Here is a 25,132-nt window from a genome sequence, read left to right as displayed (position 1 = left end):
CTACTCCCCCCTCCATCTACAAGTTTTCACACCATCAACTATCTTCTACTGAGCATAGTGGCTAGTTGTTGGGGTGAGCCATAGTCACTTGTGTTGGAAGTCAGATTAGGTCATGCCGTAATGCTTGGGCTCAATCCAAGCTTGAGGCGATGACCATATAAGAGTACTCCCTTTCCTCTCAGCGGAGCTGCTTCTTCACCAAGAGCGTCTGGAGTGTCACTGTGTAGGGGTGGTGGAAGCTCTGAACAAGGAGAAAAATGAGTTTATGAAACTCCAAGAGGACCAAAATGACATCAGCAAGAACTTCCGCAGAAGGATCCAGGACATGGAGGCCATCTTCCTCAGTTCCACTAAGGCTGAAAAGTAAGCACATCGTGAGTCGCATGATTTGTGAGGTTTCCCACTCCTGGACTGCATCCTGAATCTGCCTTATCCCAGATTTCCTGAACACAGAGCTGGCTCCAGGTTTTCTGCTGCCCCAAGCGGGGGGAGAAAAAAAAAAGCCGCAGCAGCACGATTGCGCCGCTCCGCTCTTCAGCGGCAATTCAGTGGCAGGTCCTTCGCTTCGAGAGGGACTGAGGGACCCGCCATCGAATTGCCACTGAAGACCCAGACGTGCTGCCCCAGTCACAGCCGGAGTGACGCCCTTGGTATTGGCCGTCCCAAGCACCTGCTTCTTTATCTGGTGCCTGGAGCTGGCCCTACCTGAGCAGCAGCAGGTATCATAGTCATTCTCCCACTGGGATAGTTTGAAGCAGTTATCTTACTGTTTGATTGCCAGACAGCTCATTTGACTGAGGTAGGATCATTTGACCTAATTATTGCCCTTCAGCTGCCCAGATTCTTTTGTCTAATGTATAGTCACATTACCCTGTAAATCTATAATCTAAAAAAGAAAAGCTTCAGTATAGAGTAACAGTTACTTGAACATAGTGAGATCAAAAAGCTCATGTATCTAAGACATTTATCAATGTCCAGCCTTAGTATAGTATTTATTGCTCTTCTGCTACTTTTAGGCTTGTCAGCCATGTTTTAGAGCAATTATAATAATGAGGGGAATGATAATGTGAAAAATAAAACTAAATACAAACACTTTTTATCATCCCCAAGGATACTAGAAGGTGTGTCCAATAATGTTTGGGCAAAAATGGAATAACAAATGGAATGACAAAGTATAAATAAATAAGAGGAGAATTCCATTTACATTCATTGATTTAGGTGTGCCCATGTGTTTATGTACTAACTTAGCTCACACAACTATTTCTCACAACAGTCGTGGTGCCCAAACTATAGAATAAACATAAAGGTTGGACTATGCTGAGTTCTTTCTTCCCTAATATCCTTTGCAAGGGAGACACATGGAATGCTTTTCTCACTTTAATCTCCATTCCTTTGAATGAGAGTCTTTGTTACAAAGAAATCCTTTGGTTAACTCAGTTAGACTCTGTATTTCCCCTCTCAGTGCACGGTAAAACCTAGAAACCCCAGGTCCTGTGAAGTCAGTTACTCCAGGTCCCTTTGGCAGAAGTGGAATTTAATATCTCAAGACCAACACCTTCTGTGCCATTACTCTTTAATGTGTTACCTCATAGATATGAATAATCAAAAGTAAAGCCTCTCCAGGGTTTCTTTATCTCCCTGCTAAGAAACTAAAGTCAGTGGTGAATTTTATAAAATTTTTAGAATAAAATAGAAAAAGCTTGTTTCATGTATCCAGATTTTATCCGTGCTACCTATCCTGTACACTAGTAGCAATTGACAAGTCAGGTTATGAAAACTTCTGTATGAGAGTCCTTTTCCATAGCACTGAGTGTTTGCTAGTAGTGTGCCTGCTGTATGCTGCTGCATCAAAACATTCACAATGGAAGGAAGGCAGAAGCGCATTGATTAAACTCTCATTCTTCTGCTATCTCCAAGACCCAGCAGTTTTTGGAAAGGAATGTCTGCTCTTCCATAGATTTCCCTGAAAAAGCTATCTTTTGTTATTTGCTCTTAGGTTGGTTGCTCTAAGCAATTCTCTGCACTCAGAGCTGCTTAATCATGTAGAAGTTATCCAAATATCCCTGCGGAGTTACCGGAACTATTTAGAAGAAGCCTTGGGGAAACTACGAGATTCAAACGTGGACTTTCTTAAAGCTTGCAGGTATAAGGGAGAGGTGTGAATGTGTTTATTTCTATATCAATCTCTGTTTGCCTGGCTTGTATAGTTTTATTTCTCTTGCTCTCCTTGTCTCCTTACCTACATTCTGTAATTTATTGTCAAGTCAGCACAGTAAAATTCAAGTTCATCCTTTAAAAAAGTATACTACTAATATTATAATAGCATGAATAAATATATATAATAGGGACTATTCAGCTAAGGATCCTTTTGAGGAAGTGGAAGAACCCTAAGATAATTACTTTTTCCTTTCTCACCTATTGTTTTCAGATTATTTTCAGAGGGAGGTAACTTTTCTCCAGAAGAGGTGGAGTTCTTTTGTAAGCGCCTGGAGAAAGAAACAGGACGCATTGATTTCATTGAAGGCTTAATCATGATTGATATGGAGAAAATGGAGTCAAACTACTTAGAGCAAGTGGGCAAATCTTCATTCCCTTCTAGTGTTCAAATTCCTGGCTGCAGCTAGTGCAACCATTCTAATCCCCCATGTTAATAGATTTTGGTTGTGAGACTTTCTTAGATTTAGTTAATGTTTGTGTGACATGATAATGATGAAAATCATTATATAAATGCTAAGTGCTATTATTAAAGGCTAAGAAGGACAGGTTTATGTCTGATTTATCTCCTGATTTTTGGCATTTGTTTTTGAGGCTACTGAGGTTATCAACAAGTTTGAAACAAAATTCCATAATCTTGCAATGGATCGTCTCTTCATGGAGAAAATCCAGCGGTTTCTAACAAATCTACAAGTGAAAATCAAATCAGAGGTACAAATACAACTTCCAGAACTTTAGTTTGGTTCATTTATATATCTCATTTATTCTATCCAAAGGGTTTTTGGCTTGATTTGAAGAGGCAAACACACAGATAGGACATAGGAACAGTGTTTTGTCTATTATTTAAGGACTGTGTTTTCCTCTTCCATTGCCAGCCTTGAATCTAGGGATCTAGGACCCAGTCCTGCTCCTGTTGTAGTCAAGTAGGATCATGTCCTGGGTTTGCAGCACTTCACTCTAACCACCTACAACTAAATAGACTAGCCATCTGCTTGATGCAATATAGGCCATGAAAAAAGAGTAGCTGTTATGAATCACTGAATTTGGCTTCCATTTTGGGTACCAGTGATTCAATGTTTTTGTTCTTCGAAAATAAATAGTGTGCTCTTTCATGAGGATCTCTGTGCTTGCTCCCTCCTGGAGAAATCTTTTGATAGTTCTATAAATATTTGAGTGTTCATTTATCTCCACTGAGTTTTCATTTCACTAACATCTGCTTCTGTTTTAGGTGGCAAACTCCAATTTACAAGCACAGACATTAAACTCATCTTTGGAGAAATTTCTTAAGAAAATAGATGCTTGTGCTCATCCTACTGTGGATAAAGAAGTAAGTTGTATGATGTGCATGATTGTGTGAGTCTGTTAGTATCCACCACAGTTCATTGTAGTCAAACTGGCATCGTATATTGTATTGAACTGTAGAGGGAATGGAGGATATTTCCAAACTAGCAATGGGAGAAGTGCACACACATAAATATATAGATTTTATTTTTTATAGTCAAAAAAAATACCAAAGACTGTATATAAAGCTTTTCAGAAACATGAATTTTGGTAATGAGGCTGAAAAACTGGAAATGCTAATCAGTCCTCTTTAAATGATCCGACCGTCTTCTCACCTGATTTTGGAACAGTGAACTATCAGATTCTTGAGGCTGCCTACTGTTTAAGAAAGGAAAAATTCATAATAAAAAATCAGCTAAATCCAGGATCATGTGGCACAATAGGTTAGTGCATAGGCAGGCAATTTATCTGAGGAGCACTGAGCTCAAATTCTAAAATTTGACCTTGTTCATAAGTGAAAATTAGTTCATCCTAAAATAAGTCTCCATTTGCACACATCAAACAATTTGACATGGCATTCTTTGCTCAAGAAGCTGTTCTGCAGAGGTCTTACTCTGAGGTGTCCAAGGAAACAGAACAACTCAGCCTGTTACATAAAACTGTATAAAAGTCAGCAAAACTTGAAGAACGTCAAACTTGAAGAAAGCTTGACACAAAAGTCTACTGCCACTACCTGAGGACTGTGTTAAGATCATGACTGATGAACAAAGGAGAATGGAATCGGAAATTAATTAACTAAAATTGGTGTGTTGGAAGGAAGTCTTAGCTGGTGAATAAAATAATGAGGGGATGGCTATTCCACCCATTATTCCCTTTTGGGGTCCTTAAAAAGAGACAGGAGAGGGAATGAAGATGTCAGGATGAAGGAGAAGTAGACTGAAAGGAATTAGCTTTATCATTGTGGTGGACACTCCTATCGTCTCCTGTGACGCAGGGTCCCCCATGATACCACTGGGCCTTCGTCAACCTGATCCCGAGAGATGTCCTGGCCAGACTAGGTCAGAAAAAGAGACCCACACGTCAACACCTGGAATGTGTCATGTGTCCTTTATCTTCCCCATCTTATTTCTTCTCTTTCCTATCTCTCTCTTTTTTGCCTTCTGTTTAATAAGAGTCTGACTTAGCTGACCAAGACTATCTCTATCACAACGCTGCTGTGAGCCCGTGAGCAATGAGGCAGCTAAAACCAATGCCCTAAACAAGATGTTTGCCAGCTCTTAGAGTGGCTGATGAAGCCATGTCTTTCTCTAGCAGTGAGGTTGCAGGTGAAAGTCATCACCAGAGACAGATGCTGCATTTTCTGTCTTTGTTGTCCCCTTCTGTGTGTTTGTTTTGTGTAGTCTTAAAGGAAACAGGACTGGATTTCAGCAACAGAAACATCAGTTCCAGACCATCTCAGCTAGTTTTTTCTCTTCCCCAAAAGGGACAGTTATTACCATCTAAAAGGCTGTCAGACAGAAGGTTCTCACTACAAAAACGTTCCACAGTTTAAAAAAAGAATAAGGGATATTTTTAAAATGAAAACTTTTCTTAATATTTTACATTTTAAATGATGTAACTGTTTTTCCTTCCTTTTTCTGTATCTTTAATAAAACGGTTATAATGATTTTTAATGACATTTGTTGCCCTTGGCTAAGCAGGCCGAGGTCTCTGTACTCAAAATCCTGAATCATGTTAAGCTGTTTAGTGTTTTTTCAGTGATGGGGTCAAGTTAACACCTTTGACTCTTGGGTCCATTTATTCCCTTGATATTAGTACAACAAAGTTCCTTCTCCATGCTTGCTCCCCCTACTGTATCACAGCTGATAAGTGTCATGAGAAGTTGCATTGGTAGAGACACTGAAACCACTAATCCTTCATTTTCCTGAGAAGCATATTCATGCTCAAAATTATTTTCAAAAAAGAAAAACATCAGCTTTTATAGACAGTGAATTGATCCCCCTGGTTTCCACGCCTGCCTAGATACAAAAGTGAGAGAACAAATTAGAAGCATCTTGAACAGACAGATGTGATATATCAACATGTTTGGTACATTCTAAATTTTATACCATATTGAGCAAAATACTGTCCATATTATCCTTGCTTTTTAACTAGGCTGTGACTTCCGAAGAACTGTATGACTTTGCCAAAACTGTGATGAAAGAACTGAAAAAAAGGAGCAAGTATCTCAATTGCCTGCTGGTAAATACAATCATCCCCTTATGTACTGTAAGATAACATTAGCTGGAATCTCTGTATTTTATATAATCTTTGGGCGAATTTTACTGTTCAAATGCAAACTATTTCGATGACTGACTCCTGTATTTTAAAAGGTTTTCAGAATCCATATTTTGATTTTTCATGTAAAATGTACGTATGCTATTGAATTTCAAATGATCACAAGCTGCCCAAGAGGTGGTGTTATAGGGCCCAATCTTGCAAGGTACTGGGTGCCTTCAACCACCAATGAGGCTACCAAGTGTTGAGGGTGCTCAGGACTACTCAGGAGATGCTCAGCACTTTGTAGGAGATGATCCTTAATGAGAGGTTGTGCTTGTGTTTGAGTGTGCTTTTAAAGGTTTCTTTAGATGCACTTGCTGAAGGTTTTGACTGTATAGCAGATTTTGTATCAGGTAATTAATCTTCCTTATTGGTTGGTACTTCTTCTTTATAGAGCATTTTATTTTGTAAACTAGAAGGCATCATTATTATTAATTATATTTATTTGAAGATTGCTTGTAATAATTATAGTAATACTTAACTCTCAATCTCTCATAGCTGCAGAAAGGGGAACAATCGATTGGAAATGTTTTTAAGGGTATGTCTACACTACGAAATTAGGTCGAATTTATGGAAGTCTTTTTTTAGAAATCGTTTTTATACAGTTGATTGTACGTGTCCCCACACAAAATGCTCTAAGTACATTAAGTCGGCGGACTGCATCCACAGTACCGAGGCTAGCGTCAGCTTCCAGAGCGTTGCACTGTGGGTAGCTATCCCACAGTTCCCGCAGTCTCTGCTGCCCATTGGAATTCTGGGTTGAGATCCCAATGCCTGAGGAGCAAGAGCAGTGTCACAAGTGGTTCTGGCTACAAGTCGTCAGTCTCCTCCCTCCCTGTGAAAGCAACAGCAGACAATCGTTTCGCGCCTCTTTTCCTGGGTTTCCTGAGCAGACACCATACCATGACAAGCATGGAGTCCTCTCAGCTCACTGGGCATCACCGTACATCTCCTGGGTGCTAGCAGACATGGGACTGCATTGCTACACAGCAGCAGCTCATTGCCTTTTGGCAGCAGGCAGTGCATTACGATTGATAGCCACCGTCATTGTACTCCTGGGTGCTCTTTTAGCCGACCTCGGTGAGGTTCAGTCAGGGGCACCTGGGCAGACATAGGAGTGACTCAGCCAGGTCATTCCGATTTTCTGCCAAGCACCCAGGAGACGATGATGTCTAGCAGTCATACTGCACCGTCTTCTGGTGAGCAGCCAGGAGATGATGATGGCTAGCAATCGCAATGCAGCATCTTCTGCCGAGCATCCAGGAGATGATGATGGCTAGCTGTCGTACTGCACCATCTGCTGCCAGCCTAAGATGTAAAAGATAGATGGAGTGGATCAAAACAAGAAATTGACCCGATTTGTTTTGTGAAATCAACAGCCTGCTAAACCCAGGGTTTTGAGTTCAGTCCTTGAGGGGGCCATTCTGTGACAGTTGTTTGTGTTTCGCCTTGATGCAAAGCCACTCCTTTTGTTGATTTTAATTCCCTGTAAGCCATGTCGTCAGTTGCCTCTCCTTCGGTCAGGGCAACAGCAGACAATAGTTTCACGCCTTTTTTCAGCGCAGAACCAGAAGCTGCAAAAGCAAAACCAGGCAAGGAGGTGATGGCAGCATGGTGACAAGAGTGATGAGGACATAGACTTAGACATAGTCTTCTCACAAAGTACGGAACGGGCCATGTGCCCCGGCAATGTGCACATCATGCTGATGAGCTCTGCATGATCACCTGTGCTGATCAGCTCACCACGCTGGCCAAACAGAAAATGAAATTCAAAAGTTTGCGGGCCTTTTCTTGTCTACCTGGCTAGTGCATCTGAGTTGAGCATGCTGTCCAGAGCGGTCACAGTGGAGCACTCTGGGATAGCTCCCGGAGGCCAATATCGTCGAATTGCATCACACTACTACAAATTCGACCGGCAAGGCCAATTTCAGCGCTAATCCCCTTGTCGGAGGTGGAGTAAAGAAATAGATTGTAAAGAGCCCTTTAAGTAGAAAAAAAGGGCTTCATCGTGTGAACGGGTCCAGGCTTAAATCGAGGTAACGCTGCCAAATTCGACCTAAAATTGTAGTGTAGACCAGGCTTAAGTTATAAAACTATTTCATCTAGCCTGTGGCGCAACAGGGTTGGTAGCTGGCACCTCCATGGAACAGTATAACTAACTGCCTGTTCTCTTTAGTAATATCTGATTTTATTTTCCTCCACTTCCAGGACCCCATCCCAGCTCAGACAGAGTTTGCATTACGAGGTTCCATTGCAGCTGCAGTCCGATCAGAGAGTCTCAAAGAGGAGAGTAGGATGGTGGTTATGGGGTTAGATAATGTTCCATTGTTGAATCCAAGCAGAATTGGAAAGTCAGTAATTGATGATGTAGCAGTAAGCGTTATAAAAAATTTACTCCAGTAAGTAAATGCTCTCAGTGCCTAAAGATGTTATTCCTTTAACTTAATTTTTTGCTCACTATATGTATGTCTTATTGTCATGTTGTGCACAGGAGGTAGTGCAAGCAATTCATATACATATTTATTACTTGTGTTCTGGTAGCACATAAAGATCACACTGATTTTAAATCATCCGGGCCATTTCTGTGCCAGTGCAGGATGGAGAAGTTTATATGCAGTACTTTTTTATGTGTTTTGTCCAGTCTAGTTTTAAAAGTCCCAAGCAATGGGATTTCTGCCTCTTCTTGAGGGAGATATTTCACAACTTAAACTATCGTACTATCACAATGGTAGTGGTAGAATTTGAACATAAGAATGGTCATGCTGGGTCAGACCAAAGGTACATCCAGCCCAATATCCTGTCTGCTGACAGTGGACAATGCCAGGTGCCCAGAGAGAGTGAACCTAACAGGTAATGATCAAGTGATCTCTTTCCTGCCATCCAGCTCCACCCTCTGACAAACAGAGGCTAGGGACACCATTCATTACCCATCCTGGCTAATAGCTAATGGACTTAACCTCCATGAATTTATCTAGTTCTCTTTTAAACCCTGTTATAGTCCTAGCCTTCATAAGCTTCTCAGGCAAGGAGTTCCACAGGTTGACTGTGTGCTGTGTGAAGAACTTCCTTTTATTTGTTTTAAACCTGCTGCCCATTAATTTCATTTGGTGGCCCCTAGTTCTTATATTATGGGAACAAGTAAATAACTTGTCCTTATTCACTTTCTCCACACCACTCATGATTTTATAGACCTCTATCATATCACCCCTTAGTCTCCTCTTTTCCAAGCTGAAAAATCCTAGCCTCTTTAATCTCTCCTCATATGGGACCCATTCCAAACCCCTAGTCATTTTAGTTGCCCTTCTCTGAACCTTTTCTAATGCCAGTATATCTTTTTTGAGATGAGGAGACCACATCTGTACACACTATTCAAGATGTGGGCATCCCATGGATTTATATAAGGGCAATAAGATATTCTCCGTCTTTATGCTCTATCTCTTTTTTAATTGTTCCTAGCGTCCTGTTTGCTTTTTTGACTGCCACTGCACACTGCATGGACATCATCAGAGAACTATCCATGATGACTCCAAGATCTCTTTCCTCATTAGTTGTACTAAATTAGCCCCCATCATATTGTATGTATAGTTGGGGTTATTTTTTCCAATGTGCATTATTTATTACATTTATCCACATTAAATTTCATTTGCCATTTTGTTGCTCAATCACTTGGTTTTGTGAGATCTTTTTTTGAAGTTCTTCACAGTCTGCTTTGGTCTTAACTATCTTGAGCAGTTTAGTATTATCTGCAAACTTTGCCACCTCACTGTTTACCCCTTTCTCCAGATCATTTATGAATAAGGTGAATAGGATTGGTCCTAGGACTGACCCGTGGGGAACACCATTAGTTACCCTTCTCCATTCTGAAATTTAGCATTTACTCCTACCCTTTGTTCCCTGTCTTTTTACCAGTTCTCAGTCCATGAAAGGATCTTCCCTCTTATCCCATGACAACTTAATTTACGTAAGAGCCTTTGGTGAGGGACCTTGTCAAAGACTTCCTGGAAATCTAGGTACACTATGTCCACTGGATCCCCCTTGTCCACATGTTTACTGACCCCTTCAAGGAATTCTAATAGATTAGTAAGACATGATTTCCCTTTATGGAAACCATGTTGACTTTTGCCCAACAATTTATGTTCTTCTATGTGTCTGACGATTTTAGTCCTTACTATTGTTTCAAATAATTTGCCTGGTACTGATGTTAGACTTACCAGTCTGTAATTGCCGGGATCACCTCTAGAGCCCTTTTTAAATATTGGCATTACGTTAGCTATCTTCCAGTCATTGGGTATAGAAGCTGATTTAAAGGGCAGGTTACAAACCATAGTTAATAGTTCTGCAATTTCACATTTGAGTTCTTTCAGAACTCTTGGGTGAATGCCATCTGGTCCCAGTGACTTGTTACTGCTAAATTTATCAATTAATTCCAAAACCCTCTCTAATGACCCTTCAATCTGTGAGAATTCCTTAGATTTGTCACCTACAAAGGACGGCTCAGGTTTCACTAGTTCAACTAAATTTCACTAGTTCAACTAAAGTGCTGTAAAAATAGATGTTAACTGACTACTAGTTTTCTGGCTTCAAGGGCATTGTTTGAATTAAAGGGAGATAAAATGTTACATAAAGGTAAAAATATGAGGAAAATGTATAAAAGTTAATGAATAATTAGACAGTGGATGGTGTGGAGTGGCAAGCTCCAGACCTTTCCAGTAACATGTCTGAGTGCACAATTGTGCTTGCAGAAACTTCTATTTTCCAATTATACTAGATCATTTGAATTGTCCTCATGCAAATTATTGCAGTTAGACATGCATTTGTAAATTTAGCCCTAACATTAGGCAGTATCTCAGAGATTAAAATACTCTCAGACCATGACAACGATAGAGAACTGGTAGCTCGGTATTTAGAAGCCACATAGCTCTTAATTTTTGTTTCAGAATTCAGCAACCCAAGAAATCTCCAGAACTGCGGCATGAGAGAGATGATCGGTCACAGTCAGTAGCAGGAGGTATGCATGCAGTCCTTTCACTGCTGAAGTTCTCTTTCTTATGGATTGACAGAAATAAATATATATTTTAATTGGCAACTCTGAATATATGACTATATATTTATACCTCTGAGCAGGAATAAAGTACATATCAGCCTACTACAGGCCACATTTTTTCTTGTTTGCGTCATACGTGCCAGTTGCCTGGGTGTGTGCACACCAGACATCCTTTGAGATATGGTGTGTAGGGAAACATACTAGATAGCCATATCTCCTAGTGCTGTCTGGAGAGGTTTGGATGAATCCTGTCCTGCTGCTTATGAGAAGGAAAGAGGCCCCTTACACACTCGTTCTTTGTCCCCAACCATATTGCCAGTGTACAGGGGACAAGACTTATCCCTATATCTTTATGTGAGTGCTTATATACTCCCTTAGGAGAAGGCAGTGATAGTCTCTCTCTCTCTTTTTTGTTTTTGGTTTGTTTTAAATGAAGGATTATGTTGGTTTAGGTAAAGTGTATGTGACAGCTGTTCATGTAATTCCACTGAGGTTTTGAAAGTGGCAGCTCTCCGTGTAACTTCCATGGAGGTTAACAGGAGTTTTAGAGCTAAACCCCATGCAGCACTTTGAAAAGGTACCCGTGATGGAGATCCAATGATGGAGTAAGCCCTCTTCCCACATCCTTGCCTTGGTCCTAAACATGATGCTATATGAGCTTTCTCAGGCTGCCTAATCAATAGTCTCCTTCTGACATGGAGAGTCCACTCTGGGCTAGCCATACCTGCTCATTTCTGAGCCTCCCTTAAGCAGACACTGCCATTTGTGTCAAACACGTGGTAATTTTATAAGGACACACATTCACCAGAGGCTGAGTTGAGGCCATCAAACTCAGGTCACTTAGTACTTCAAGTTGGACTTCTTCTCTGGCTGCAGCTCTCAGCTTTCACTTTTCACACCAGAGTTTAACCCAACCTCTTATGAAAGAAGCAGGAAATCAGGCAGAGACAAATTGGTTTGGATGAGATAAAAATATGCTCATATCTTCATCTAAACCTTTCTGAGGTTCAGAAACTGTTTGCTTAACTACTCTGTATGTTTTCCACTTGCTTTTGTTCCTAATTTAGTTCAGGACCCAAAGTGGAAATACCAAAACACAGTGAAGCAGACTATTCTCTTGTGGCTGGATTGTGCTCTTGTCTTAAATGGCCCTGCAAGGGAATGAAACCCCTGAGCCCTTTCTCACCTTGTGAGATATACCTGGATCTTGGGCCTGCATCTGGTGCAGAAGGCAGCTCCTAGTTTCTAGATTCTCTTCCCATGAGCATATTGATGGGATGGGGCTGGAGGGAAGCCAAGAACGGCAGAGTCTCATACCTCTTCCCTACCCAAAGATGGTGCAAGGAGCCCTTCCCTGGGCACCTTCTGGGACAGCATACCTACATCCTGCATAGACTAGCACCTAGACTTCTAGGTGCTGAATCCAATTTAGAAACATCTTGATGTTTTCTCTTCACTAGTGTCAATTAATGTTAGGAGTACTCAGCATGGAAATGAAAACATATGCTGTATAAATGTATAGAAATGACTTCAAATTTGGCTTACAGAATTTATTTCCTCTTTTCTTATAAGCAATTTATCAACCCATGTATCAACCTATTTATCAGCCGATTTATCAAGCCACTTATCAGGCTCCCACAGCACAGAGAGGTTCTGTTTCAAATCTGCATGCTGAAAGTCCCCAGAACTCTGTTCCTTATGGTAATTTATCTGTAGGACCCAAGATATCTGCCTCTGTAAGCAAAAAGTTCTCAGTGGGAAGGTAAGGACTATGGAAAGAGAAACTCCAGCATCTTTTGTGTGTGTTTTTTTGTCTATGTCCCTCTAACACTAGCCTGCTTTCCATCCTCCCACACATTCTCACTGCTGTTGGTGTGAGCCTTTTCCCCAGTGGTGCCTACCATCTGGAACAGCTGCGCTGTGTATTTGTGCCTTATCAGCTCACTCTCATTTAAAATTGCATCTCAAACCTCACCTCTACCTATTAATTTCTCTCTCTCTCTCTCCTATTTCAGTTAATACAAAGTGTTTTGGGATGCAGGTTGATGCTGTACAAAGTTGTGTGTATGTAATATAAAAGCACAGAGTGTAATTTCCAAATATATGGATGTGTCTGTATATTATTGATAGATAGCACAGACAGCACAGGTATCATAATTTTTGAATGTGGGTGCCTAAACTAGATGTCCTATTGTGGAAACTCAACTTGGCTCTTAGACACGTTAAATGGGCATTTTTGTGGCTAGATGCTATTCTGTATGCAGTATAGTTGTAGCGATGTTGATCGCAGGATATTAGATAAGGTGGGTGAGGTAATATCTTGTATTGGATCATCTGTTCTAAAGGAAGGTCAGGAAAGAGAACGTCTCTATCAGATGATAATTTTCATGTCATATAAATGTGGGGCATGAAAATCTTCACAGCTTTTTTTTTTAATTTGGTAAAGTTTATATGACTGTAGTATCATAAACAACTGGCTGAGAGGGAGAGGGGGGAGAGACCATGTATTAAAAGTCTGAATTCTTTTGAATAAAGTAGAAAATCTATGCCTTTTCAGCATACAAAAATACTCCAGATCAGGTCGAATTGACAAGAAGTTCCACATCTTCGGCGAGAAGCCTAAAGAATCTGAGTAAGTTTGCTCTGTATTTCCTAAAGTATCGATCCAATACACAGTTAAATTGCTATTGTTGTAAAGCTAGATTAGACAATTGCACAGTCTTAATGACAATGGAATAAATGTGAAGTGTTAATTATAGGTGTAGTTGGTTTATATCCTTTGATGCATTGGATAAAAAGGGGTGGGACACAAAAGGAGAAGAGGCGGAAACCTGTCAAAAAGCATAATGATGGAAGCTATAGAACTATATTATGTATGCCCCTAGTGTAGAAATTTACCTGGTTTTGCCTTTTTTGTTATGCTACACGTAATATTTTCTGCATGGGCTTTTGTATGTGCATTTTACTCTTGTCTTTGGTTGCTTTGAAGAGGAACTGTACCAAGAGAGTTGGGGTCATCTTAGGCATTCTTACAGCAACATGAACAAATATATGTTATTTACATTGTATTTATAATTATTTTAATATATTTACCTCTCATATTCAGTAAGATAAAATGTTTTAAAAAGTCAGAAATATTCCCAGTACCAAGTACTTTTTGGATTGTCATTGTGTTTTGGTTTCAGTCATTTTAAGGGGATTATCACCTGTATTCTCTGGGAGGGTAATGATACCTTGCTGTATCTTGCTGAGGTAAGAAAACTTTATTTTCTGCAGTCAATTTCTACTACTGCAGATTTACTCCTGTAGTAGCATAGCAATTTGGTTCTATTATATTGCTTTGGAGCTCCACAATAATTTTTCTTACTTTATTAGTATATCCAGTGTATAATAATATTTAATACATGCATTGGCGTTTATAGCTTAAAATTCTGTACAAACAATAACTAAACTGTTTGGCAGAATAGCAGGTATGGATGAATATACATACCTCTGCCATAGTTATGTGATAGGAAGGCTTCACTGCCAACACAACTCAGACCCTGTTAGTTGTAACGGACGGTAATGTTGCAGATTAAGACAGAATGGAGGTGAAAAAGTCTTGGTCTCAGTTTTTCACAGCCTGTTATAAATATACCAAAATGCCCTGCTTTTAATGGCCATAACCATATCTCAGTGTCTTGCATTCAGAGACTATAACATCACCTTCATAACAAGATGATTGGGAAAGCTGAGAGCAGAGACTGGATGTGATCTAGTTACAAGGGAAAGAGGTTTGACAAAACGCTTGATGTCTGGTAATGAATCTGCATTCTCAGCAAACCTTCCCACTCTGAGCTCAGGTTAAAGCTGCCGGTAAAGCTCAAGTGGGGGAGGATAAAGGTGGCACAGAATGAAGGGGAGGTTGAAAGACCTAAAGATCCACTGTACTGATATGTTTGCAGTGGTGACTCTTAGGTTGGACACTTTGTCAAGTCCTTTTCTTTACCACGACTTTACCTTCTAAAGGAGTTTTACCGAAAGGATAAACATCAAATCACGAGGCCTGAATATCTGCAAGAGACATTTGACCATTGTGCAGAATTGTTTGGGCAGAAGCTCCTGTCTTATCAGAGCCAGACGGATGACTACCATAATTCCTGCCTAATAGGTAAAATCTTAAGACCTAATACTTTGTCATATGTATCAATTGGAATTGAAAACTGAAATGATCAGAAGTCCAGAGTTTTCTTAATTCATTCTTGGGCCTATGCCAATGGAAGAAGAAGGAATAAGAGTAGACTTAGTATAAATTTAAGGTCCTGTTATCATTGAAAAGGCTGGAATCTCTGCTTTCAAACTGTGCAGAGTTTTAAAGCCTAGTTATGTTTCCACTCCAGTCAATGGCAATACTTTCATTAACTGTGGGACCAGAATTGGGCCAATTACCTGTAACTAGGGTGCTGTCAGTTACAAAAATTATCTGAGAAAGACCATTGCAAAGATATTTAATTGAAAGACCCGTACAAATGCTTCAGGACCTGTGTGTGTCACCAACCACTGGTCCTGGGTCAGTGGACACAAAGAGGAGTGTATGTGAAAGAAAATTCCAGTTACTTTTGGCACTTATACTATATCAGGGGTTGGCAACCTTTCAGAAGTGGTATGCTGAGTCTTCATTTATTCACTGTATCTTAAGGTTTCATGTGCCAGTAATACATTGTAACATTTTTAGGAGGTCTCTTTCTGTAAGTCTATAATATGTAACTAAACTATTGTTGTATGTAAAGTAAATAAGGTTTTTAAAATGTTTAAGAAGCTTCATTTAAAATTAAATTAAAATGCAGAGCCTCCCGGACTGGTGACCAGGACCCGGGCAGTGTGAGTGCCGCTGAAAATCAGCTCACGTGCCACAGGTTGCCTACCCCTGTACTACACATTAGTTTGTTTGGTTTCTGGTTCCTTGACGTCAGTGTCTGTATGTGACACAAACCTTCCTGTGGCTGCCTTTTCCACCAGAGTTCTGGGATCAGTTGAAGTTGTTTGAAGAACAACTCCCTCATGTCTCCCATCTGGTTATCGACAGCCTTCTTAAAGAGCATGAGCAGCAGTTCAGACACTCCACTGATCAGATCCGGCAACTCTTCAAAGAACAGCTGGAAGAATGGGACAATGCAAAGGTATGGTTTATGGGCGTGCTGGTATAAAGTATCTGCTGTGTGACAGAACGTGTTATTGTCATTTACATTACACTCATTTGCTTGCTTATGCCACTGACTCCTAAACCACTCCTGATTTCATTTCCTAGTTTTAGTCTCATATTTTTAATTAGAATAGTTAAACTTGAAGGTAAGTTCAGGCTTTCAAAAGCATGTTATGATTTTGTTTTGTTTCCAGTATTTTTACTTGCTGTCCATATGAATCTCTGTTCTGATTAAAAAAACCTTATTCTTGTTTTCACTATAAATATATCTAAGTGCTTTGTGTTAAGCAGAATGGTGGTCTTTAGTTGACACTAGTAAGCTTGTGTGCACTATTCCTTTGGGAGTAGAGAATCTGGAAGTTCTGTGAATATTTAATGGATCGGGGCTGGGCACTCCAGAGGAATGCTCAGAGGTCTCAGGTGGTGTTGTGCGCCTATCGCTAACCTGTACAGAGAGAGCAAGGCCTGCGAAGGGCTGGAGGACAGTGCTAGTGCTGCCAGAGGCCGGTGGAGTCAAGGGTCTGACCCACAGTAGGTACAGCAAGGTACATGCTAAGGGCAGGTGGTAGTGAGGTGCCTCACAACCCAGGAGACCCCTAAGAAGTGTCACAATGTCACTGATGTCTCAGGGTTCTCTGCTGGAGCCTACCTGCTTCCCTCACCCTCTGTCATCTCTCTGTCCCCACTCTGATCTACCTGGGGATTCTCTCTGTGCAGCTTGTTGCTATTCTTTATAGGGGAATCAGCAGATCCCTGCTCAGGTGTATCTCCTTAGTAACTAGGGTTGGCTAGCCCCAAGCCGTTAGCCATTAAAGAGCATGCCACCCTGTTACTAGTGATACACAAAAGAGTTGTATTTCTACTCATTCCTCTTTCTCTCTAGGACCTAGTTACACATTCTTTACAGAAAATGCTAGCGATGTATTTGTTTGATTAAAGGCTGAGAACAAGAACAAACTGCGTCCAGCTCTGGGGCACCCAGACAACTTACCCCAGCTGGAGGTTTTGTGCCAGGAGGAGTTAAAAAGACAAAAAGACCAAGCTGATGGGATACTCCTTAACACCCAGACAATGCAGGTATGAGTGACATGCTAGACTGTGGCTTGTTAGAACCTATTTGATTTCTTGCTCAATATCAGAGGTTGAAGTTTAGGTTGCATTTTACCACCCCATTAAAAGTGAACTGGAAAAGATTTTTAGTTTTAGGCAGCCCCATTAAAGACACTATCTTTTGACTCTTAATTCTGTGCTGTCACCACTAGACCATGCTTTCTTCCTAAGATTGTAGTCAATCTGTTGTTCCCATGGGGTATTTATTCACAGTGCAAACTGAGGAAAGGATGAACTTGCATTTGTCTACTCCCATAATGATAATATTCCTGGTTCTGAAACTAGTGTTGTAGTGACGGCATGTGAGAATGGAGTAATGGTGACATCTCCTGGTTAGCAATCTTAATAGCAGCAGGTGATGGGTGTTTTCCCTGTGGATGTTTGTTTTCTGTTTAATCCTATCGTGCAGCTCTTTGGGCAGATTCTGTCTAACTACACAGATCTTCTTATGCCATTTTATAATTGATGACATCAATCTGATCAGTGATGTGTTTGCATTAGGAGCATTCCAGAGAGGCCACTCTGTGAGCTTTTCTTAAAGTGCTGCTCTGTAGCTGTTGCACAAAAACGAGGTTGGAGAGCTGTGTAACTCTTCAGAGCTGCTGTGAAAGGAGATGAGATTCTTTGGAGGGATAACTTTTCCCATCTACACTCATACTCAAGTCCTAACTGATAACTGTGTCCCCACAGGCCTGTGCTGCTGAATGTGCCCAAAATTTTGTTTCTGCGCTAGCTAGCCTCACAGAAAACCTGCTTCTGGAGTTAGATGAAAGTATCACCATTGATGATATACAAGTAGCAAGTAAGTCAACTGAATGGAACACTTACTCAGTTCTCCGCTTCCTTCTTGATGCTTTCAGTAAAATGTTGTTAAAAGGAGAATTAGAGTTCCTTCAGTAATCTTCTGCACTATTCCTTCTTGCATATGACTATTGCTTTTCATAGTTGTATTTCATTATACTGAATAACTTGTAATGCCAAATCAGGGCTGCCCAGAGGATTCAGGGGGCCTGGGGCCTTCAGCGGCGGGTCCTGGGGTGGAAGAATCTCCAGCCGCGGGTCTTTGGGGCACTTCGGCAGCAGGCCCTGGAACGGAAGGACCCCCTGCCGCCAAATTGCTGCTGAAGACCTGGAGCAGAAGAAGCTCCTGGGGCCTGGGCCCCGCGAGAGTTTTCCAGGGCCCCCAGAGCAAGTGAAGGACCCCACTCCAGGGCCCCCGAAGAACTCTCATGGGGGCCCCTGTGGGGCCCAGGGCCTGGAGCAAATTGTCACACTTGCCCCCCTCTGGGCGGCCCTGTGCCAAATGCTGTCATCCCTTGATTTTTCTTATAGTGTTCCTTGTCCAAAGGTTTCAAGGGAAGTTTTATGCAATTTAAGTTTTTTGTAAAAAATACCCAGAGATTTGGATGGGTGCTAATCTGGTTGTTTATCAGACTAACTACCAGTAAAAATGTAGAGTTTGTGGTTTCAGATCAAGTTCTCAAGAGTGACATATTTGCATCTCCCTTCTTCCCTGACTGACATTGTAGGTGAGGTTCTGTGCTGCACCCCTTGGAGATGCAGCACAGACAGCACAGACCAGGGGGAGGAAGTGATGAGAGTCCAATGGTGGTTTGTGCACTCAAGATTCTAAGTTGCCATGGGGGCTGGTACAGCCCCCAGCTGCTCTAACTACAGCTGCCTCCCATGGCTGCCTGTTAACTAGCCCAGAATCTTTACCCCTGCCACCCCCTAGTATGGGTCTTGTGACCAAACCAAACCAGAACTGGCCCTTAGGATGTTCCAGCACCTTAGTCCCACCACGTGGCAGTTCAGGATGCTATTAACAGGGCTCTAGGGTCAATTGGAAAACTATATCTGTGCTCTGGTGACAAGGTTTAGGAATAGGAGATCCTTGAGTACTATGAAAGGAAAGAATTCAGATGATCCACTGACTTCTTGCAAAGTTACCTCTTGAAAACTAAAAGTATCCAGCTTTGTACAGTTGCTTTGGAGCAATGATATGTAGCTGGTCTTCTCTCACTGTTACTAAGTCTGTCCTTTGCTGTGTCCCAGGAATCGAAATGCCAAAAGAGAAGATCTCCACCTTAATCCGTTGTAAACGAGCTGGGCTTTCTTTAGAGATCCATGACGTTAAGCCGTTAACTGAACGTAGCAGCAGGTATCACTAGTATATATTGAATGCTTCTCTGCACGTTTTCTGTCAAAAATGCTTCCGGGTACTGTCCACACAGTTTTCTAGTATACTTGTTGATGTCACTACAGTTGTTGAACTTCCTATGTTCTACCCACAACAATTATGATTTCGTTTCTCTCATAACTAATGTACTTCAGCAAGGGGGGAAATGCCTACCTCGGGACAAGCCCTACTTGTTTAGATCATGTGACCACATATTAATCAATGGGATTTGCACATAACAAAAAAACAAAGCATTTTTTTTGTTCTAGTTTTTCTTAATAACTAAATTTCCCACTCCCAGGCCAAGAATATGAAAGGCAAGTATTAACCTAGATTCTGCTTTTGTGGAGATTTCTTTCTGGAAAAAATTTCTGTATTTCCTCTTTACGTATAATTTGCAGTAAAATCTTTCTACTCCCTTCCTCCTCTTCCACCAAAAAAAATTTTTTTTAATTTCTTGTTTGTGGTTTTAAGGACCTGGCCAGGAATACCCAAGACCACACTCACAGATGTTCCAGACCATATTCTTTGCAGAGAAACTGCCTCCGTGACAACAGCCAAAACTACTCTGGGTCATGTTTCAGCAGAAGAAGCAAGAGATGCAGCCTATGTGGTTTGTGTGGGAGAGAGGTGTAATTTCAGGGGGCTATAAGAAAAGAAAATGTACCTGCTCATAAAACCAAGGCACACTGCTAGTCTTTTCAAAGATTCTTCAAAGTCTTCCCCACTTTTCAATAGAACAAAACAATGAATGGTGCCAGAACAGATTATCATTGATGTATGTCAGTAGAATTACAGTTTGGACAGTAATGGTGTTGTCAGGATTTCCCCCTCGTGCTGTTTCAATACAGCACTCATTTCTCTTCCCAAAGTCTGCAATTTCAGTCTTGGATCACAAGGCTAATTCTCCCTTGGAGTGGAATGGATGGTAAGATCCATTCCCATTTCTATCCTAAATCCTGAGTCATCTCAGATTTCTCTTTCTGCCACTAGTAGGGTCACCCTCTTGTCACTTTGGCCAGTAGGAAAAATGAACGGATTCTATTCCAGACTACTTCAAAGCCTTCCAACTCACATTGCAAATAGCTCAAAGAACAGCAAAATCAGCAGCTGGGGAAAGGTGCTTTAAGCCCTCATGGGAGTAAAAGATCAACGTTGCTGGGCCGGTTGTGGAAATGACTTTATTTCAACAAACATTTTGTATGGAGACTACAAAATATGTATATTACGGCAGAGGTAGCAAGACCATAAAACTGTGTCAGTTTTATATATGTAGTAATGATAATGAAGCACTTGCCTCAAAACACTCCTGTGAGGTAGGCATGGTGTATGCATAGATGTATGTGAGTAATATTAATCAATGTATATATCATAGAGTACATACATACTGCACAATAAAATACATATTGGTAAGGCAAAATGAAACAATGAAGTGTAGGTTCAAGAAAACAGTTTTCATTTTTAGAACAAGAACTCATTTGTTTGGTCTGGAGGTTTTAATGATAGAAGGTTCACAGCTTCCCCATCCTGTCTAGGTCATGTACCTCAGAGCAGCTTCGTCACACAGTTTAGCTCGTCTCTCTGCCTTAGTGAGTTCTAGGACAAAAGCAGATTTGAGACTTAGAGCCCTTCCCCCTTCTAGAACAGGTAGATCTTTACTCATATGAACTCATTGAGGTGGGATAGAGCATCTTACACTGTAACCCAATGTATACTTAAAAGCAAAACTTAAATATTTATTTTGTTTGTTTCAGTACCCATTAAATAAAGGAAAGAAAAGAAAGCAATGAATAATTAAATACCTGTATAGCTCTATTGTGAAATGTGGAAAATAAGTGGCCTGTACACAAATCATTTGAAGCAGCGGGGCAGGGCATGGAGTTAGAAACTAAAAGAAATGGCAGGTATATCAGATTTTAACCAGTCTCTTCTTTTTGGTTATTTGTTCAGAAATATAAGCATAAGCTGGAAGAGGAGTTTGCCAAGATTAAGGAGGAAAACACAGCCCAGCTAATGAAAGCTCAGCGCTGGGAGGGTTGGTGGAAACAGTCTGTTCAGAAGATAAAGCAGCTGTATGCTTGAACCTCTTGTTACATATAAATCTGTGTTAATAATATATCAGTGTCTTTGTTCTACAAATAAAACTTTATACTTTACTTTATTAGAGAAAAAGTTTGATCGTCCTGTAACTTTCCTAGAATAATTGGTGAATGTCTGTAAATGGTCCATGGACAGTTCGGCTTTGCTGACTGGTCTATGTCCAAAGCTGATTCTGTCGTGAGAATAATTAGTTGTTCTTGTGTCTCTTTATAACAGCCACTAACTGATGGAGGTTAGGAAGAAATTCCTTCTATAAACTGGTTATTTTGTAATTGTCCACTATTGGATTACTTGAACCTTACTCTGAGGCATTTAGTACTGGCCAGTTTCAGAGACAGGATGCTGCATTAGCTGCACCATAGATCTGATCCAGTCTGGCAGTTCCTGTAACTAAGGTACTTGATACCAAAAGGCTGATTAGTCTGTAATTAGGACCACGTGTAGCACCTTGTTAACATTGTTGCCCTCTGGAATAATAACTGGTTATATTGAGACACTGGGTATTTTTGTTAATAACTCAGCCACCTTCAGTCTTAAATTCCCTGAGAACTCTTGGATTTATCACATCCCTTGTCCTTGTATCCGGACTGAAAATGCCTTGTTCTTCCCTCCTAGAGCTTATTTTCTAAACCTTGAATCACATACAGTGTTGTCTTCTGAGCTTGCTCTTTCTCTTTATTGTAGTGAACTTTAAGGATTCTAGTCTTAAGAGGTCAAAAGTGTACGTGCTTTAGCTCATCTTTTGGCCATTAAAAAATATTTGATTACATGCAGATAAATTCAAGCCTCTTAGGTAGACTTTTTTAACAATCCTCCAGTCATTCAAGCTAGGGCATTAGTATATTTTCTAAAGGACGTAATTAACATACTAATTGCATGAGATTTTTGAGAGCCGGGTGTGAACTGAGGGCAGAGGGTTGCTGTTAAGTTGTTCCTTTCGTTGGATCTCCATGAATTGTTTTATTTTATTGCATTCCAGCAGCTCTACTCTGAAAAGAGACTCTTTGGGCCAGAACCTTAGCTGGTGTAAATCAATATAGCTCTGTTGGAGCTACATCAGTTTACTTTGGTGCTGTAAAAGTGACCGTATGAGGTTTAATGGTTATTGTCTTGATGATTTCTATGTCAGATGCATTCAGTTTGCCACCTTTCAAGCTTCAAGCTCAGCCTGGTCTCAAAGCATCAGAATGGTTTCTTTCCTTCTCATGCATCGTCATCAGAAGTAAACATTGTGCAGGCCCCTATTAACTCTTGGTGGCAGCCCCGTTGGACCAAGTGAAGCCTTCAGTGACAAGGGTACATTTTGCCCTATTGTTTCTTGATTCTGATACCGTTATGTGGAGTCCTTTCATGCTTTCTGTCACGTCTGGAGTGGCTCATAACCATGAGTGCCAGCCTCAGGGCAAGAAGCAGGGCAGAAACCCTAAACAGGTTGCATGTTCTATAATTAGGTTTCACCAACCCAGTAACAAGTATGAATTCCTAAGTACGATAATAGTCTTACCGTGGAGTCACAGACCGTCCCCTGGGGCATTCCAGTCTATTTTGTCAGCCAGGCAAGCTGAACTTAGGCCCATGTCTACATCTAAAATTTTGCAGCGCTGGTTGTTACAGCTGTATTAGTACAGCTGTATAGGGCCAGCGCTGCAGAGTGGCCACACTTACAGCAACCAGCGCTGCAAGTGGTGTTAGATGTGGCCACACTGCAGCGCTGTTGGGCGGCTTCAAGGGGGGTTCCCGGACGAGAGAGCAAACCGGGAAAGGAAACCAGCTTCCCCGCGGTTTGCTCTCTCGGTCCCGGAGCCAGCCAGCAAACCGCAGGGAAGGAGACCTGCTTGCTCGGGGTTCCGGGACCGAGAGAGCAAACCGGGAAAGGAGACCAGCTTCGCCGCGGTTTGCTCTCTCGGTCCCGGAGCCAGCCAGCAAACCGCAGGGAAGGAGACCTGCTTGCTCGGGGTTCCGGGACCGAGAGAGCAAACCGGGAACGCCGCGGTTTGCTCTCTCGGTCCCGGAGCCAGCCAGCAAACCGCAGGGAAGGAGACCTGCTTGCTCGGGGTTCCGGGACCGAGAGAGCAAACCGGGAACGCCGCGGTTTGCTCTCTCGGTCCCGGAGCCAGCCAGCAAACCGCAGGGAAGGAGACCTGCTTGCTCGGGGTTCCGGGACCGAGAGAGCAAACCGGGAAAGGAAACCAGCTTGATTACCAGAGGCTTCCTCCTTCCACGGAGGTCAAGAAAAGCGCTGGTAACTGTCTACATTGGATTACCAGCGCTGGATCACCAGCGCTGGATCCTCTACACCCGAGACAAAACGGGAGTACGGCCAGCGCTGCAAACAGGGAGTTGCAGCGCTGGTGGTGCCCTGCAGATGTGTACACCTTCAAAGTTGCAGCGCTGTAACTCCCTCACCAGCGCTGCAACTTTCTGATGTAGACAAGCCCTTAGTGACAGTTGGTTGCTGTACACCAGGGGTCTCCAAACCTTTTACACACAAGAAAACTTTGAATTTAAGTGCAACCCAGGATCTGCCCCGCCCTGCTCACTCCATCCCCTTCCCCTGTCACTTGCTCTCTCCTAATCTCACACACTTTCACCATGCTGGGGCAGAGGGTTGGGGTGTGGGACTGGGTGCGGGCTCTGGGCTGGGGCTGAGGGGTTTGAAGTGTGGGAGGGGTGAGGGGTGCAAGCTCTGGGAGGATGTTCAGGGCTGGGGCAAGGGGTTGAAATGCAGAAGGGGGTTCAGGTGTAGGAGGGGGTATGTGATTCTGGCTCTGGAAGGGAGCTTAGGGCTGGGGCAGGGGGTTCTAGGTGCAGGAAGGGGCATGGGGTGCTGGCTTCTGGAGGGGGCTGGGGGTTGGTGTGTGGGAGGGGATGCCTGCTCCCGCTGGGCAGCACTTACCTCAGGTGGCTCCCGGTCAGCAGTGCAGCCAGGCTAAGGCAGGCACCCTGCCTGCCCCAGCCCCACGCCACTCCCGGAGTACAACCCTGTGGCCCATGGGGGGTCGGGGAGGGACAAGTGGCTCTGTGTGCTGTCCCTCCGTGACCTCCACGACAGACTCATTGACCTCGACGACAGCCTTAGTTATAAGTCCAGTACCCATTTTACTCATGTTAACACACAAGTGAAACAGACTGTTTTCCAGCAATGAATTTGTCAGTGCTCAGCTGAGGTCGAAGCCTTGGCAAGAGCTGGCAACTGGTCTGCTGGCATCACACTCACTATAAATGCTGGGGAGTTGTAGTGCTGGTTGCTATAAAACAGGTAAATGAGTGTTGGCCAGTGTTTTGCAGATTTTCTCTCCTGACGTTTTATAGCTATTCCCTGTGATGATTTTCCCCCACTTGATCCAAGACTTAGGAGGCTGCCATAGTTAGATATTACACTAACAGCACTGATGTGGTTACGAAATGGGCTCCCCGGCAGTGGCAGATGCTGTTGATTCTCTCATCCTCAGGGGATGTTTGGCACATCACATGCAGTATCCAGTGTGTGTTTGCTCATGCACTCCCAGGCTAATGGAGAGCTTTGAATTGCAGATCCCAGATATGTTTTCGAAGGGTATATTTACATTGCAGCTGGCAGCCAGTCTGGGTAGTCAGATTTGCACTAACTCAGCACGGGCTAGCATGCTAAAAATAGCAGTGTGGACCCTGGTCCAGATCCTCTGTGTCTGAGCTCAGGTGGCTAGCCCGAGTCTCTGCCCAG

General features: G+C 42.2%; 1 protein-coding gene across 5 annotated transcripts in view; it reads left to right on the top strand.

Annotated features, from left to right (window-relative positions):
* CCDC180 (coiled-coil domain containing 180) overlaps positions 1 to 25,132 on the top strand; it is a 51,255-nt gene that overhangs the window by 21,748 nt on the left and 4,375 nt on the right. For 2 of the 5 annotated variants that reach the window (XR_003996746.1, XR_003996744.1), the window contains exons 21-39: positions 183 to 363; positions 1,997 to 2,143; positions 2,429 to 2,573; positions 2,809 to 2,925; positions 3,443 to 3,541; positions 5,650 to 5,736; positions 8,023 to 8,213; positions 10,752 to 10,822; positions 12,431 to 12,620; positions 13,416 to 13,490; positions 14,044 to 14,110; positions 14,867 to 15,008; positions 15,857 to 16,017; positions 16,980 to 17,117; positions 17,841 to 17,952; positions 19,206 to 19,311; positions 19,804 to 19,942; positions 21,280 to 21,401; positions 22,559 to 22,725. Coding sequence is in view for 2 of the 5 variants with exons in the window: in XM_030535402.1 (XP_030391262.1) it covers positions 183 to 363; positions 1,997 to 2,143; positions 2,429 to 2,573; positions 2,809 to 2,925; positions 3,443 to 3,541; positions 5,650 to 5,736; positions 8,023 to 8,213; positions 10,752 to 10,822; positions 12,431 to 12,620; positions 13,416 to 13,490; positions 14,044 to 14,110; positions 14,867 to 15,008; positions 15,857 to 16,017; positions 16,980 to 17,117; positions 17,841 to 17,952; positions 19,206 to 19,311; positions 19,804 to 19,942; positions 21,280 to 21,411 (2,300 nt within the window). In the remaining 3 variants the exon portion in view is untranslated. The other 3 variants (XR_003996745.1, XM_030535403.1, XM_030535402.1) reach the window with 3 other exon arrangements.

Source organism: Gopherus evgoodei, chromosome 16 (genome assembly GCF_007399415.2).
Source record: "Gopherus evgoodei ecotype Sinaloan lineage chromosome 16, rGopEvg1_v1.p, whole genome shotgun sequence".
NCBI classification, from domain to species: domain Eukaryota; kingdom Metazoa; phylum Chordata; order Testudines; family Testudinidae; genus Gopherus; species Gopherus evgoodei.
This window is presented reverse-complemented; position numbering and strand designations above follow the sequence as displayed.